Genomic DNA, 17,066 nt, shown 5'->3' on the forward strand with positions numbered 1-17,066 from the left:
GCATTCAGACCAGTTTTATCAGGTTTCCTGCAGTTTCCTATATATTCCACCTTTTCCACTGCAGGAACTTTATGTAACACGACACTTTTTCATTCTCGCCGGTTCTGCTTTTGTTTCTCTGTTTGCCTTGTGAACCAGATCCTGGAGCTACATGTGGGCTCAGGTGCAGGTTTAGAGTCTCAGTGGTGTGATCTGTTTGTGGTGTAAAGTAAAACTGAACAGCATGACAGCAGACATGTGATCTTAACATGATGTTAAACTGCTGGAACTGCAGGAAGCGATCTTATAAGTGACATATTTATGAAAAGTTATTTGTTAACTATGGTTTTTATCCCCAGGGGTAAAAAGCTGTTAAAACAGAGGTGTGTTCCGTCATTTATCGGCTCAATAAACTCATCAGGTTCAGTAGCAGCATCAACATTTGTTTTTAATGTGTTTGCAGTCATGGAAAAACCTGGAAAAATCATAAAATTAGTATAAATCTTTGAAAGTTTTGGAAAAGTCATGGGATTTATTTGTGTGTAATGAAACTGTTAGCGGGGGCGGCACGGTGGTGTGGTGGTTAGCACTCTCGCCTCACAGCAAGAGGGTTGCCGGTTCGATCCCGGGCGTGGGAGCCCTTCTGTGCGGAGTTTGCATGTTCTCCCCGTGTCAGCGTGGGTTCTCTCCGGGCACTCCGGCTTCCTCCCACAGTCCAAAGACATGCAGGTTAATTGATAACTCTAAATTGTCCGTAGGTGTGAATGTGAGTGTGAATGGTTGTCTGTCTCTATGTGTCAGCCCTGTGATAGTCTGGCGACCTGTCCAGGGTGAACCCTGCCTCTCACCCGATGTCAGCTGGGATAGGCTCCAGCCCCCCCGCGACCCTCAAGAGGATGAAGCGGTTAGAAGATGAATGAATGAATGAATGAATGAAACTGTTAGCATAATCTTCTGTGGATAACCTAATATAAGAGCAAATTTATAAAAATTTAAACGTAATATGCGTCAGTGTGTGATAATGTTTTGTTTACCATCACATACATTTCTTCATTATCTCCCCACATTCCTTCTCTCCCTTCGTGAAATTGTCTGGTCAGAGTTTGAATCTGATATGTTTGAAAAGTGCCGGGCAAGGAGGGAAAAAAAAAATTAAAAAAATTATTTAGGGTCCTTGAAAAATTATGGATTTTTTTTTTTAAATTTTGTCCATGAAAATGTGTCTGAACCCTGTGTCTCAGCCATGTCACAGAGACACAGGTTTGGTTTGTTCTGTTAACACACGGCTGCACGATATGACGAAGATATGTGATCATGGTGAATATCAGGATAACAATATCACCTGCAAGAAACATTATATTGTATGATATACACAGATCAGCAGTTTGATCCCTGGCTATATTTGAGCAAGATACTGAACCCCAAATTGCTCTCAGTGGCTGTTCCATCAGTGTGTCACTGCGTGTGAATGGTTGCTGAATAGCAGGTGGCGCCATGGTAGCCTAGGCCACCTGTCAGTACGTTTACATGGACAGTTTAATTCCACTTTTAATCGGAATGAAAGGCCATTCCGATTAAAAGTGGTCATGTAAACAGTCATTCCAATAGAAAAATGGTCATTCTGATTGAAAATTAAATCTGATTAAAGGGTAAAGTTCATTCCGGTCTTTCTGCGCATGCTCGTTTCCTTGCCCTTTTGGCGCGATGACATATATAGCGCACATAGCAACGGGCTGCATGGCAACGGGCTGAGATAGAGCTGTCGGACTCATTGCACTCACCGGTTTCCATTCGCCACAGCACGGTCTTCTATCTCCCTTCTTCGACCTTCCACCTCCCTTCTCCTCCTCAACAGACGAAGCATTAGCAGAACAAGGTTGTTGTCGTACTGCTGCTTCAAGAATATAAGCAAAACAAGCCCGAAAAAGGCACTAAGAACGGCGTCCTCAAGCATCTTGTTATCCGGAGTGAGGACTACAGTGTTTTCTTCCGGTAAACACATAACATCCGCCCCGCTCCCTATCCAATCAGAAACCTTCCCTGCCCCAAACCTTGCGCAGACCTGAATAAAGGCGTTTGAACTGATCTCCGTGTAAACCCTCATTCGGAATGAATATTTCCCATGTAAACTACCTGGAAAGACTTTAATTCCGAATGATTTTATTCAGATTTATTTCATTCCGAATTAGAAGCCTTCATGTAACCGCAGCCAATGTGTGGGTGAATGTGACATGTGGTGTAAAAGCGCTTTAAGTTGGCAGGAGACTAGAAAAGTGCCATACAAGTACAGGTCCACTTACCAAAGGTGATTTGAAAATCTGTGTTATCACAGTGTGAAGTCTACGAGCTGAGCAGGAACTTGTTGGCGGGGTGAGGGGAAAAACACTTCTGTGCATATTCAGTGAGCCACATACTGTGGAAGTCACCAGAAGCTAGAAAACTTTATTGCCTTAATCACCAGGTGAGCAACTCCACTGGAATGAATAAGCGCCATCTTGATGTCTACTATCTAGGCATTATTGAAACCTATGGTTATATTTTACCCTTACCACCTACTTGTTTTCACCAAAGGGATCTTGAATGCATCATAATGTAACTCAGTGTACAACCTCCGTTAGCTTTTAATTCTAGCCGCCGACTGCTAACAGCTAGCGTTACCGAGCTCTCCTCATGCTGTCAACATGGATTTGTTGTTCACCGTGTAGCTTTATCAGGGAAACAACAGGGTGCATCCTGTGACATGTCGATAGTGACTTTACTGCTTCCTTCCTGATGGCGTCTGGGGGAAGGTCAAAAACATTTTCTGTTGCCCACGGGACAACAGGACGCTGTTAGTCTGGAGTTCTGCTTTTCAGCCTGCGTAAAATTGATGTGACACAAGAGAAAAACATCATCCACTGCCATTGGTGAAGGTTATTTTATTTGCTGATAGGCTGATGGCAGTCAACCAGGCAGATATCGGCCAGTAATGATGTTCATCCCTCGTTCTGTGTCAAGTCTCACAGTTGGGGTAGTTTGGATAAACAAGCAAAGATTTCTCCACATTTCTCTCATGATTGTGAAGTTTTGTCTCAGGCAGAATCGCTGTGTCTCGAGGGACCGTCCTCTCGGGGTTCTTGGTTGCAGCTCCCAGTCCCACACTGGTTTATAATGGGATGTTCCTGCAGTGTATAAAGAACAGCTCTTATTCACATCTGCTGAAACCTTTTGGAAAACAAATGGTTTATTTTTTGCCAGACTTATTGACTCCTCCGACCGTTGGCTCGTCTGTCAGAGCATATTTTTGTTCTTCCTCCCTCGATTAAATATTGATTAATGACACTGATGTACTCAGAAATTCGGTGACCTCACTCCATCCATTTATACTCCCTCCCTCCTTTCCTTCCTTCCTTCCACCTCCCATAATGCTGTTGGCCAGTGTGAAGGATCAGAGGGTCTCTGCTCTCCTGCATTCCTTCCTCCTTCTGCTGCTCCTCCTCCTCCTCCTCCTCCTCCTCCTCCTCCTCCTCAGTGTAGTTTACCTTCTGACCCTGCGCCGTTCAGTCTCCTGCTGTTCTTCTTCACTCCTGAAACTCCTCCTTCATCACTGTCATCCAGACTTAAGATTATGTTTCTATTCAAGGAAGCAAAAACCTTTTTCCTTTTTATAATTTAGTCTTTCGTCGAGCATTTTAACCCACTGAGACAAAATTATGAGATACTTCAGTGGTGGAACGTGAAAACACCTCTGTAGTGACAAACACAGATAAATCACAGTCAGTTCATTAGTTAAAATATATAACGTTTTAAAATGTTAAATGTCTTTGTCCCTGTTTCTGTTTGAGTGTACCTGTCCTCTGTCTCTGTTGACTTCAGTCTTCCTGTCTCAGCTGTGTGATTGAGGAAACTGATGTATAAACAGCGCTGTTGTTGGACGAAGCTCAGCGGAGGTCTGACTGCAGGCTGTGTGTGTTTGTGTGTGTGTGTGTGTGTGTGTGTAGCCTTCCCTTTCGAGGAACTGTTATCTGAGTTGGAAGAGAAAAATGTTAACGGTTGTAAAAATTGTGCGACTGTTCCTTTAAACACAGCAGCTGATTCTGGTTGATATTTTGTGAGTTATTTTGATGTGCTTTCTGCAGCCGTTGTGACCGACAGCTAACACTCTTCTTCTTCTGTTGCCTCCGCTGTCGTTCCTGCAGGTGCACGCTTACATCATCAGCTACCTGAAGAAGGAGATGCCATCTCTGTTCGGGCGGGAGAAGAAGAAGGAGGAGCTGATCATGAGGCTGCCGGAGATCTACACCATCCTGCAGAGAGAGCATCACATCAGCCCCGGGGACTTCCCCAACGTCTCCAAGATGCAGGTACCAACAAACAAACAGGAAGTGACGTCAGGGCTGCAGAATCACAGTTTACACAAGAATCATACAGACAGAATAAAGTCATAAGAGGAAGATTTGAGGATCATGGGGAGTACCACCAGTTGGTCCAGGAGCTTCTCCTCCATCATGGATGTTTCCAGGCATATTTTAGGATGACTCGGGCAGTTTGACAACCTGCTGTGTATCGTCGGGTCGTATAGCTCTGGGTATCCAGCAACCACTACCACCAGTTTCTCCTCCATTGTTTACCAACTGTAAACTTGTTGTCATCACCATCACAGAGGGCCCGCCTCTCAAATCATCTGATTGGACAATGGAAAAGAGATGACAAAAAAAAAAAAGATGACGTGGGGCATTTTTCTGCTCTGAGTTGAGCTGAGTTGAAGCTTTTTCAACTTGAGGAGTTCAGAGCACTCCGGTGAAAACGCCAGGCGCCTAGAGCAAAGAAACACGAGGTGCATCGAAAATACAGCGAGCAAAAAGTGAATGTCCTTATCTAGAGTCAGTATTTGGTTTCACTGTTCTTGGTTATCATAGAAACACGGCGATCTCCGTGGATGAGAACCTGCTCCCTATGTAGATATAAACGGCTCACTCTAAGGCTCATGTCTAAATCCGACACACTGGACCTCTTAAAGGAAAGATTATGAATGCAGGACTTTAACTTGTGGTATTTGTACTTTTACTTCAGTAAAAGATCAGGAGTACTTCTTCCACCATGAGTTCTCACAGAGGCGTGGATGGTGTCGATGTTAAAATGATCACTTGCGCAGCTTTACGTCACGTCAGTCCGTCTGAACACAAACAGACAGTCTGAGAACAAACTGATCTTCAGATGACGGTAAACACTGTCGCACTGAAGGGAAGTGAGCACTCTGCAGCTGGTCTGTCAGGAGATGCTACACTGCAGGTGTGTGTGTGTGTGTGTGTGTGTGTGTGTGTGTTCGTTCCCCAGCTACACTTGTATTAATTGGATTATTGGCGAGAGAGCATGTTTCAGATTTTTAAGTTCCCTGGTGAGACGTGTACTCTCATGACACACTCACACACACATAAACATGCTCTGACACGTGTTGTGTAGTGTCTGGACTCACGTGTGTGAGTGTGTGTGTTGTTGTTGTTGAGAGGTCAGAGGTCAGGGGAGAACACTGTGTCCAGCTGCAGAGAGCAGGAGGTTTGACTCTCAGCTCGGTTCAGTCTGACCTGCAGTGATGGAAGAAGTGTTCAGATCTGTCGCTGCAGTTAAAGTACAAATACCACACTGTGAACATACTCCACTACATGTAGTAAGTCCTGCATTCATTTGCTACTCAAGTAAAAGTATTTATCAACAAAAGTACTTGAAGTAAAGGTAAGTATGTTGCAGTAAACGGTTCCATGCTGTCAGTTTCTCCCTATTTTATGTGATGCTTTTGGATTAATATTCCGGCTGCATCAATGTGTATGTTGCATTTTACTGCTGTAGATATTTAATCTTGTGCTAATATTTAATTAGTTGATATATTTTATTTTTATAATCTGAACCTGAAATGTAACTAAAACCGTCAGACAAATGTACTGCAGGAAAAAGTACAATATTCCCTCTGAGACATGGTGGAGGATCAGAAGTATAAAGCAGCAGAAAATGGAAATACTCAAGTACTGTACTTTGAATTTGTGCTTCTGTACAATACTCAAGTAAATGTACTTTGTTAAATTCCACCACTGAGTGTCAGGTTACATTCAAGGTTTCAGCCAATCAGCTTTGTTCACCTGTGACATCATCCTGCTGTGACCTGCAGGACACATTTTATTAACTGACTTTAGTTTTGATGTTTGTTGGTTTGTCTTTGTTTTTGTCACCATCTGTCAGTGAAGAAAAGGAACTGCAACAAACAATCAACACTTGAATTATGATACAAATAAAACACTTTTCCTTATAGAGGTCCAATAATGGAAGTGACTCATTGTAAAGTTAAAGACTGAAGTGATAAAACTGATCACGTTTCCTAGTTTGAAAAGACATTTAAGTCATTTTTACAATTAATATAAGATTCACACATTTTTTATTTGATAACACGAAGAACCAAGTCAATATTATTTTTATGAAACGCATGTCTTGTGATTCTAAATAAGATTCTCAATGTTATTATTTTTATTTTTATTGTTAAACATTACATACATTTCAGTACAACACAGTTAGAGCTGCAACATTCAACAGAAACAGAAGAGGATCCATTTGATTTCCATATCAAAAACAGATTGAGTTCCTTTGAAACTTTATCCCAGAAACTAAGTATCAGAGGGCAGCACCAGGTGCAGTGTAAGTAAGATCCAACCTCTTTCTTGCACGTAACACATAGAGGAGAGATCTCAGGATAAAAAGTGTTAAGTGACCGGAGGGTGCGCTGTAATCTGTGCAGGATCCTGTGCTGACTCTCTGTCAGCCTGTTGCACAAAAAGATTTTCCATGACTTCCCATTTCTAATATGTGACATTGTTTTTATGTGAAACTCTGCCCTCTGGACCAGGACTCCCTGTAAGAAGACATCTTGAATCTCAGTTTGACCCTCCTGGATAGATAAATAAATAAATAGATAATAACATTTGTGTGTGTTCCCCTACAGGACATGTTGCAGCACTACGACTTCAGTAAGTTCCCGTCTCTGAAGATGAAGCTGATCGAGTCGGTGGATAAGATGTTGGCCACAAAGATCGCCGTTCTGATGTCTATGATCCGGGAGGAAGAGTCCAAGCAGCCACCGGCGATGGTGTCAGGTGGTGCCTTCGAGGGCTCCCAGGACGGGCCCTTCGGTCAGGGCTACGGCGAGGGCATCAGCGCCGGGGCTGACGCCGAGGACTGGATCGTCAGCCGCGAGAAGCACCGCTACGACGAGATCTTCTACATGCTGATGCCCGTCAACGGCAAGATCACCGGTGTCAATGCCAAGAAGGAGATGATGAACTCGCGGCTGCCCAACACTGTGCTGGGGAAGATCTGGAAGCTCGCCGACTGCGACCGGGACGGCATGCTGGACGACGAGGAGTTCGCCCTCGCCCAGCACCTCATCAAGATCAAGCTGGAGGGCTACGAGCTGCCCAACGAGCTGCCCGACCACCTGGTGCCCCCGGCTCACCGCAAAAACCCCATCGCAGACGCCCTGTACAACCACAGCGAGGACTAGGGCGCCAACATGGGCGCTGGGCTAACAAGAGACTGACTGAGCTGAGAGGAAGTCCAAATGTACAAAGTCACCAACGCTTCTGCTGCTGATGTTCAGCGAACTGACAGAAGGTCACAGTTTAGGATTTCCACAATCGAGGAGCTCGACGATCTTCAACCATCGACTCGACCGCTGATCTCACCTTTAAATAAACCGCCCAGCAACAAACAAACTGAGGAAGTCAAATATTATACGCTTTTATTTTGGTAAGATTTTATATACTGTACAATTCAGCTGATTTCAATTCACCAAACAAGAAAAAAAACAGCTTTGTATTTTACTAACCCTGCTTTAAACTGGACGCTTTTATTTTCAAAGAGGATTGTTTTAAAGACATTTCCTCATATTTAACTTCCTGTCTTAATTTTCCTTCATTCTCCGCTTCAGTTTGTCTAAATGACACAATATGTGAGCAGCTCCGATAAGAATGATTTCCTTGAATTTACTGATTCATAAGAACATTTCTGACCTTCAGAATAAAAGTGGTAGAGGGTTCGGTTGTGGGTTTTTTGTTGTTTTTTTTTTGTTGTTGTTGTTGTTGTTGTTGTTGTTTTAAAATCATTGAAAACAGACAGTATAGTTTAATTTTTTCCAGCCTTACATTTCAGCGCTACTCTAAATTACCCTTTTTATTTCTACAGCATTATGTTTCCCTGCTTTTATTCTGAAGGCCAGATGCGCCAAATTCCAGAAGCTTTACTTCTTACTGCTTCGTAGATCCTCGTCTTCATCACTGTGAAATATTTGCCTTCACACTCCCTCCCTCTCTGCGGAGATGAATCAGCTGATTAAACATTAATGAGGCTGATCAGCAGTCGTTGCCGAGGACAACAGATGGATCAGATTTCAGTCTTTACAATCAGGTTCATCTTAATAACAGAGATTCAGGAGCTGAGAGCTTCTTCACTTCCTTCCTCCAACTTTTTACATCCAGTCAGTTTTAGTTTGCAGGCAGATGTTTGTTGGCATATGGAGACAAATAATAAAATGAATCCATCATCACTAAAGTACCAGCTGTTTCCAAAATGACTCCAAACGTGCTGTGCACTAACAGCATTCAATATGAGAACCAGCTTCATGGCACTGAAACCCAGAGTTAACCCCGACGTTACCTCCCTAACTCCAAATCCTGATTTATAGTCCAGCCCTTAGATCTGTTTATGTTGGAGAGGAGGAGGATGATTCAGCTCCTGGTGAAAACCTCATGACCAATTAACATTCAAAGAATATTAATCAGAAATTTCATCTGGTTGCAAACTGTAATCCTCACCACCAAATCCCCCTAAATCTGACACACTGTCCCTGTAGCAAATGTAAGGAAATTATTTCCAACAACTTTTGCAATGTGTTTTTCGTACAAGTTGACATGAAAATGATGATGAAAAAAACAAACAATAAATTGCCTTAAATTAATCTCTGAATAAATTACTTCAGTCCCTGACAAACAGTCTACACAGACACAAATAGAGTTTGTAGTTTAAAGAAAATGTTGAATATTTAAATATTTTATTACATTTTTATTTACATTTTCAATATTAAAATCGCAAAGAAAAAACAACATTTTGTCACTAAAAATATTGTCGTGTTTTAACCAGCAAATATTAAATGATTTTAAGAAATGGGTAAAACAGTCACTCAATTATCAGAATTTATTCATTATGTCTGATGCAGGTGGACTGAAATCCTTCAAAATAAAAGGTGTGACTGTGATGTCACAGGTGTCGAGGTCACATGATCACAAAAATCTAAAATTCATCAAATCGGAGAAACAAAAAAAAATCCTGACTCGTCTTTATGTCCACGTTTCAGAGCAGTAAACAGTCACTGAGGAGTTCAGACGCAGGACGAAGGGTCCAGGAGGTCGTCAGAGGTCAAAGTTCACAGTCTGTCCTGTTTAAACAGCTCACTGTCAGGACGAGATGACGCTCGCTCAGCCGCCGCAGCTCGCCGTTAACTCGTCCCGTGGGACAGACAATGTCCTGAAATGCGTCTCTGTGTTTCCTCACATTGTAAACGGCAGCAGAGACGAGGAGAGACACTGACCTTTGACCTCTAACCTCAGCAGACTTTCTTCCTGGTGGAGACCATGGAAACGATTTAAGCCTTTTTATTTATGGATTTCAAAAACAAAAAACTAACTAACATGTTAAAGAGAGCATTCTTCTTTCCAACATGGCCCCAAGAAGTTAAAAACCAAGACAGTTAAATACACTATGTGGCCAAAAGTATGTGGACACTTGAATACAGCAAAACCATGTGCATTAAACAGCTGCTGGTTTCAGTCTCTCCTCCACCAGGTGTTGAACCTGCTGCAGGTATTTGTTCCCATTCAAACCAGTCCAAACTGGGAGAGTCATTTGTTTATGCAGCTGACTTTGTGCACGTGAACAGATCAACTGTATAATAACGTATGTGACCAGGGGTGTCCAAATACTTTTGGCCATACAGTCTGCATATAAACGGCGTTTTCGGACCAAACACAGTCTCTCCAACAGAATGAGAATCTGTGTGTGGCGGTACCTGAAATTCAGAGGGTTTTGGGGGTCTGTGAACGCAGCACAGGCGGAACTTTTCATGAGGTTTCCAAAGCACTTCTTCCCTTCACGTCCTGCTGTTGTCAGAACCTAAAGTGGCCTTTGTTTTTTCCTAATTTGATCGATCATAACGGCCATAAACTGCTCAAATCATAGGTATCTGGGCTGTGCTGGTAGTCTTTGCCTCCAGTTGCCTGCCCTCCATCTGGACAGCACACCGATGTGTGACATCATATGCAAAGAAGCTAGTAGCACTGTATGTTATCCAAATATGTTTGTCCAGTTATGTGTTGTCATGCACCGATGTTTTTACACGAATAAGTAAATACTGTTTAATTAATTCCGCACACTTTTCCTCTTGTGTTTTAGGAAAGTTTAAAAGTGACGACTACAAATTAGCATGCTTTTGAACCCTTAATTAGTCCAAAGACCGTCACGCCTAGTAACGGCTGCTAAGCTGTTCAAGGCGGGAATTTCACACTGTTATGCCGCCTTGCTGCTCGGTATAAAATGTACAAGCGCTGAATGTGGCAACAGAGTTGTCTCACCTTTAAGCCAACATCGGAGGTGGTAACACTGCTGAAGCGATGTCTGTATAAACAGGATAGTCAGCAGAACAGGATCATGGGCGGCACAGGTGTGACATTTTGATAGAGTTAATGCATGCGAACCATTGCGGGAAACTTAAAAAGTAGCTGATAGCAGTTAGCAGCTAAGTCAAAGAAGTAGAACAGCAGCTGCAAATGTCCACAAATTGGGAAAACACTGAGGTCCAGGAGCGCCTTACCCCCAGAGCAGAGGATGAGATCAGCTGCCTTATAACAGGGACGATAAATTATTGTTATTGCCATGTTATGCTATTGTTATTGTGTCCAAAGCACTGCCGACGTCTATGTTATAAATCACCCCCGTCACGCCTCTTTTGCTTCCACGATGCTAGCATGTTGTCTAAAATCGCACACTGGAGCGGAATGATGCTGCTGTCGTTTGGTTCTGTGTAAAAATGCAAAGGCGGCATAAAGAAAGTTCTTTGTAGCGGCACTTTAGCGCCATCTCTGTGTAAATAGAGCTGCTGTAAGAGGGGTTTTTACCTGCCAACCGAGAGACAAAACATTGTCAGTTTGGGGTCAAAAAAGGATGAAACGAGTCGATGAAAGCAACAAAAGTAGCCGTGAATCTTCTGTCTCTGAATGTGCCTTTAATCACAACACAGAGTTTGTTCTGCCATCGACCACAGATCCAGATATTAGCTGCAAGATGAAGACGTTATGAACCCCTCAACATGTATTTAGACTGAATGTGAAGCTTGTATCTGCATTATTTGCATACATTTGATCACTGGAGTGTTTTTTGAGTCCACCCAGCTCACAACGTACGCACCAACTGCGAGTTTTTTTCCTCCACTTTCTTAACGTACTTACAATGAACTCGAGTCATTGAAACTCTTTCAACGTGCTGGTTGGACCAGATTCTTGTCTTTGTGTTGACTTCATACAGTCTGCCTCTAAAATTAGCTTCGTGTTCAGTCTGGACTAACTTTTAGCACTAAAAACAAAATGTACACATGCTAATAAACTTGCTTCCAAAGTAACTCCAATTTCAAAGCTGTATTTGCACGCTGCCCCGTCAGTGCCTGTTCATTTCAAAGCCTTTCAGAATAACGAGAGGTTTCTAGCGTGAGTTTAGTGGAAACTTTTCCACAGCAGCGCCTCCTCGTTTCAGCTTGAGAAGAAGCTTCTTTGCAAAGCTTTAATCTGTCAGTGCCTTTTTCAGTTTTGACACCCTCTCTTCTCATGACGGGACGGCTGCGTCCTCGAGGATTCAGCAGCCGGGTGGCTTCTGTTTAGTGCCTTCAACTTGCAAAGAAACACAAGCAGAGAGTAAAGTTTCTAGTTTTGAATCTTACAGCTCCACGTCTTTTTGCATTTCATCTGTCCATGTGAGAACGTCTGTAAAGTATCTCTGTCCCTGATTAAATGTCTGTAACATGCAACATTTTAGTGCATTAAAATGTAAAATCTGCTTTCTGGTGGTTTCAGGAGCCTCCACAGAGTGGGAAGATTCAGTTTCTAATGTGTGCTGTGTGTAAAGATGCGACTCTCAGTCAGAATGTACGTTCAATGAAAAGCTCTAAATCTAAATCTTCATTTATCTGAAATGTAAAAGTTTTTATTTTTGTGATTTCAATGTATTTTGTATTCTTGATGTGTGAACGTGTTACTGATCAGAGGTCTGTTACTGTGCTCTGATGATGTCCAACTGATGATGTCATCCTGTCAGCAGAGGTGGAGACAAATAAAGTTTATTCTACACATGTACCCAACACGTTGTGGTTAGAGTTAATTTGTATTTACTTTTTCCAGTGTTTTTCTTCCACCATGTTCATCCAGCAGGTGAGTTACATTTGGACTCAAATTTTACATCAAAACTTTACAATAATCTCTAAAAATATGATGTTATTTCTTTTTTGCAAAAGTTAAATTAGCTTTGACATTTAATTCTTTGAAACCTGAGATAGTTGGCTTGATTTCTTCAAAAAAAAAAAAAAAAAAAAACATGGGAAGGAGGCAATGAGCAACAAAAGAAGAAATGACCCAAGAAATTAGCAAAAACGGGGGGAAAAAAACAAGAAAATTTATTTTAAAAAAAGAAACAGTTTTTTTAAAATTTTTTTTTATAATTTTCTAATTGTATTTGTTTTTTGCAATTTCTGGAACATTTTTTTTTATGAAGTTGCTCATTGCCTTTTTCCCATGTCGTTAAAAGAAATTGCACCAATCTGTTCAGGGTTCAAAGGTTTACATACTTTTGAAAGGCATCTGAAAGCAGCACAAGAAAAGTGATGTCGCTCCAGTTTTCAGAGGGTTAAAGAAAGAGTTTTAATTTGTTGCTGTTGTCTGTGGTGTCCAATTTTTAAACTGCAACAGCTGTGATTTTTAATTACAATTCACATCATGAATACTGTCTGCTTCTTCCTGAGGTGTAGATGCTTAAATCAGTCTCAGTCTTGTGTCCGTGTGGTGAGTACAGAGTTTGATTAATCTCTTTTGCGTCTCAAACATATCAAAACTATAAATTAATGGCTGTCTGTCTCTCTCCTCACCTGTTTGTTTCTCTCTCCTCATCAGGTGTCTGATGCCGTTTGTTGTTTCCAACTGGAAAGAAGAGGAAGAAGATGTGGACAGATGTCTCTGCTGAAAACAATCTGGAGACTCTGTTAGTATGGACACCAGTTATTTTCACACAAAAAGAAAGCGTAGTGTGGACAAAGTTTAAGGACTTCAAGCAGGAATCGACCAGTGATACAGTTTCTCTATAAAGAAGAACTTAAAGAGTAAGTTAACAAGTTACTGTATGAAGAGAATCTAAAAGGGTAAGTTTGGTAGTTTTTAACCTGGAACCTGTTTTCTTATGAACAACAATTGTTGAAATTCGTCCAGTATTGAGTGAGCAGCAGTAAAACAGGCTGCTGTGTAACCACTCATGTCGACAACATCAATGTACATCCACTGAAAGTGTTTGTTTTTGTCACTGACAGGCTCAGATAATTATTCTATGTGTAGGATCCCTACAGAGATAGAGCTTTGTGTTTAAGAGTAAGATCGTTTTTGTTTGACCACAAGCAACCCTGACATCACCGTCACCAAACCCACCAGACTCCATTTAATGCAGCTGTGCGGAACTTTACGTTTTCGTTGATTATAGCGCCCCCTTTGGTCGAAGCAGTTGTGGTATTTTCTCTAACTAAAACAAAAATTACATACCTGTCGATTAGGAAAAGGGCCAACTCGGGATCAGTTTTAAAACCTTTCAAATCTCTCAGCTCTCTCCACTTGGTGAATGCCCGACTGAGGTTTACACGCGTTTGGGCTCGAGCCCTATCACTGTCCCGTTTAGCCTTCTTCTGTTCTTCTGTTCTTTTTCTTTTAGATGGTGCTCCTTCTTTATCTGTCATGACATCGAAAGTACAACCAAGTCCTTATAGATACATCTGGTAAAACTGTTATGTGTTCAGCAATGCCTGTTGCGTACCGCTTACTCAAAGAACACTCTCTGTAAACACGGCTCCTTCTTCTTCTGTGGTTTAATGGCTGCGGGCCGCTGCGGGCGTGCAGACTTACTTCCACCTTCAGGTAACGTATTCTGGTTTGTGACTTCCGCTGTGTCCGACCCGACCGAGGCTACGCTAAATAGCCATATAGAGAAAGGCTTTTTTGTCACTGCTGGGTTCAAATAAATATGCGGATCTTCAAGGGGGGGTGATACGAACTAGGGACAGTTTTATAAATGGTAAAAAGTTCCGCACAGCTGCTTTAAATAAACAGTCATGTTAGTGTGTTTAGAGGCAGCATGTTGTCACATCTAACTGGTGAGTTAAGGATTAATTTCAACCAAACCAGAGTTAGTGATTGTCGGAAAAGTGGAAGGATGAATGGGGATGTATTTTGTTGCTGTCTATGTTGAATGAAGTTTTACGAATTTAACAAAAGCTCTATCTCTGTAGGGATCCTTTCATAATGTTGTCAGACACTTAGAATTACGATCTGAGCCTGTCAGTGACAAAAACAAACACTTAGTGGACGCACACTGATGCTGTGAATATGCCCTGAAATCACCAAACCCACCAGACACTATTTAAATACCAAATAGTTTTGTCATTGGCAAACACACCGTATTCAAAGTCGACAGAAACAAAATGAAATTTACAAAAACTGTCTTGATTCTGGAAATCAGGACAGACACTTAAAATGATCACCTGAACAGGAAGTGTCTCATCTGCAGAAAGTTGTTCCACTGAAAACTGTCTCCAGTGATTTAATAAGACAAACACTGTTGGTTACATAACGTCCTGTCTCAGGTTGTGTCGGCCGGACTGCGGATGGACGCGTGTCATCAATCATAATCGTGACAGGAAACCTCCCTGCTCTCTTTCCTCTGCAGCTTTATTTTTGTACACTACGATTCTGTGAATCATAAATCATGAATACATAATTCAGCTTCACTCAGCAGGGAGTGTCTGTGTTATTAAACTGTGTCCTAACACATGAGTGTGTTGGTGCGTGTTTTGAAGGAGGGTTTTCTTTCAGCTCTGGAGTTTAAAGCAGAAACACTGATGTGGTTTAAAGGAGCATTGCAGTGTTTTTACATGTTTCATCTCATTATTTACATTCTTCAGAATTTCCAGAATAAATTAATTTTAACAGGTCATGTCTTTTGTCAGACTGTGTGTAACTGTTGCTGATCAGCAGCTGACTAACAGCTACTCTCACTGTGACACTGTCGATGTGTAGCTGATGTTCAGGTATTAGTTTGATTTTCATGCCTCCGCGTCGGTGATATCTGTGGCCAGAGACATTATGTTTTCAGGTTCTCTGTCCTTCCGTCTGTCCCATTCTTGTGAACATGATATCTCAAGAGCACCTTGAGGAAACGTCCTCAAATTTGGCACAAATGTTCACTTGGACTCAACAATGAACTGATTACAATTCGGTCGTCTAAGGTTACGGTTGCAAAACATGTTTTTGGCCGTAACTCAAGGATTCATACACTTATTATGACAAAGTCTCACACAAATGTCCAACAGGAGAAAGTGATGAAGTGATGTTTTATATCCAAAAGGTCAAAGGTCAGCTTCACTGCGACGTCATAATGTTCTACAAAAACTCTTTTCTGTCCATTGTTAACTCTATATCTCAGGAACAGAAGGAGAGACATTTGGTCAGATACTGAAGTGATGTGTATGAAGCATTCATGTTTCACAAACATGATTGCAAACTGTTATTTCAACTTGACTGATTTGCAGAGGCATACAACTGCACGGCCTTAATTCTGGTTTGATAATGTACCCCCAAAGACTCAAAAAGAGCTCAGCTGAAAAATGCATCTGCACCTTTAACAGAGAGGATCTACAACAGTAAATCTAATTTCCTTTTATTTTTAAATCTGTTTATTCAGGTCTGTGTTATTTTGTGATATTCTTTCATTTAAAAAGTAATTAATTTAAAAAACGCAATTCTGAAGAAGTGTAAAAATGTTTAAGCTGCTTAATGTCAATTAAGTATTAAGTCACATTTGCTCAGACCATATCCAGCAATTGTCCCAATGAAAACATTAATTAAACAACAAAATCAAGAGTTTTTCAGCAGCTGTAACTCCACTGCACAGGAGCTGATTTTTACTGCAGCAAGTGAACTAAACTTCTACACTTACTAGACACACTGAAATGTTAACTGGCTGAATGTTTGGGTTTAATTTGACATGGGGTTGTATGAGGTTTGTATCTGTAGTCTGATGGGGTGACAAGTAGCTCACCTGGCAGAGCAGGCGCCCCATGTAAGGTGTGAGAAAGCTGCTCTTGATTGGTCAGAATTTCCAAGTGGGAAAAATCCAGGAAGTAAAGCAAACGTTGAAGAAGAGTACACTTGCAAGATAAATGTGACACTTTCTAATGTCACAATGGAGGGACAACTACGCAGGTTGATTTTAGCGCTGCTCATCGTGGACTATATTGCTGTCATTGTTCATTTTAGTCAAACCATACAGTTTGAAAACGAGGCGCGGCTCCAACTAGAAAACAATGTTTTGATGCATTGGATGTGCTGAATGTGCATATTAAGGCAGTACAGGAGGAGGTGCACATTAATAATCCTCCAGGACTGTAACATGCTCATGTTTAACCCAAACAATGTGGGAACCGGACTGAGACTACCTCTTCAAGAAGGTCTCAGTCCGACATCTCTCCATGTAATGCATGTATAGGTCATGTTTGTGCATGTGTGTGTATACAGAGTGGAAAAAAACAGAATTTGACTTTGTGTGTGTTTGAAATGAGGATTAGGAATTTACATTTGGATGATTTTTGCAGTTAAAATGTTCAAATACAGTTTAAAAATATAATTTGTGTATGCATGTGTGTTTGTGTGTGTGCGATCATACTGTCAGCGTGAGCTTTGACCCCTGCACCTGCTGTCAGGTGAGCAGAGCTGCTC

The 17,066-nt window shown here is 41.6% G+C and overlaps 1 protein-coding gene across 1 annotated transcript in view; it reads left to right on the forward strand.

Annotated features, from left to right (window-relative positions):
• Positions 1 to 8,035, forward strand: part of ehd4 (EH-domain containing 4) — a 48,154-nt gene extending 40,119 nt beyond the window's left edge. Inside the window, exons 7-8 of the mRNA XM_033642635.2 lie at positions 4,158 to 4,322; positions 6,947 to 8,035. Of these exons, the coding sequence (XP_033498526.1) occupies positions 4,158 to 4,322; positions 6,947 to 7,504 (723 nt within the window). The 3' untranslated portion in view covers positions 7,505 to 8,035. The remainder of the gene's footprint in view (positions 1 to 4,157; positions 4,323 to 6,946) is intronic.
• Positions 8,036 to 17,066: the final 9,031 nt, after the last annotated feature.

The sequence above is a fragment of the Epinephelus lanceolatus genome, chromosome 15, assembly GCF_041903045.1.
Source record: "Epinephelus lanceolatus isolate andai-2023 chromosome 15, ASM4190304v1, whole genome shotgun sequence".
Lineage (NCBI taxonomy): Eukaryota > Metazoa > Chordata > Actinopteri > Perciformes > Serranidae > Epinephelus > Epinephelus lanceolatus.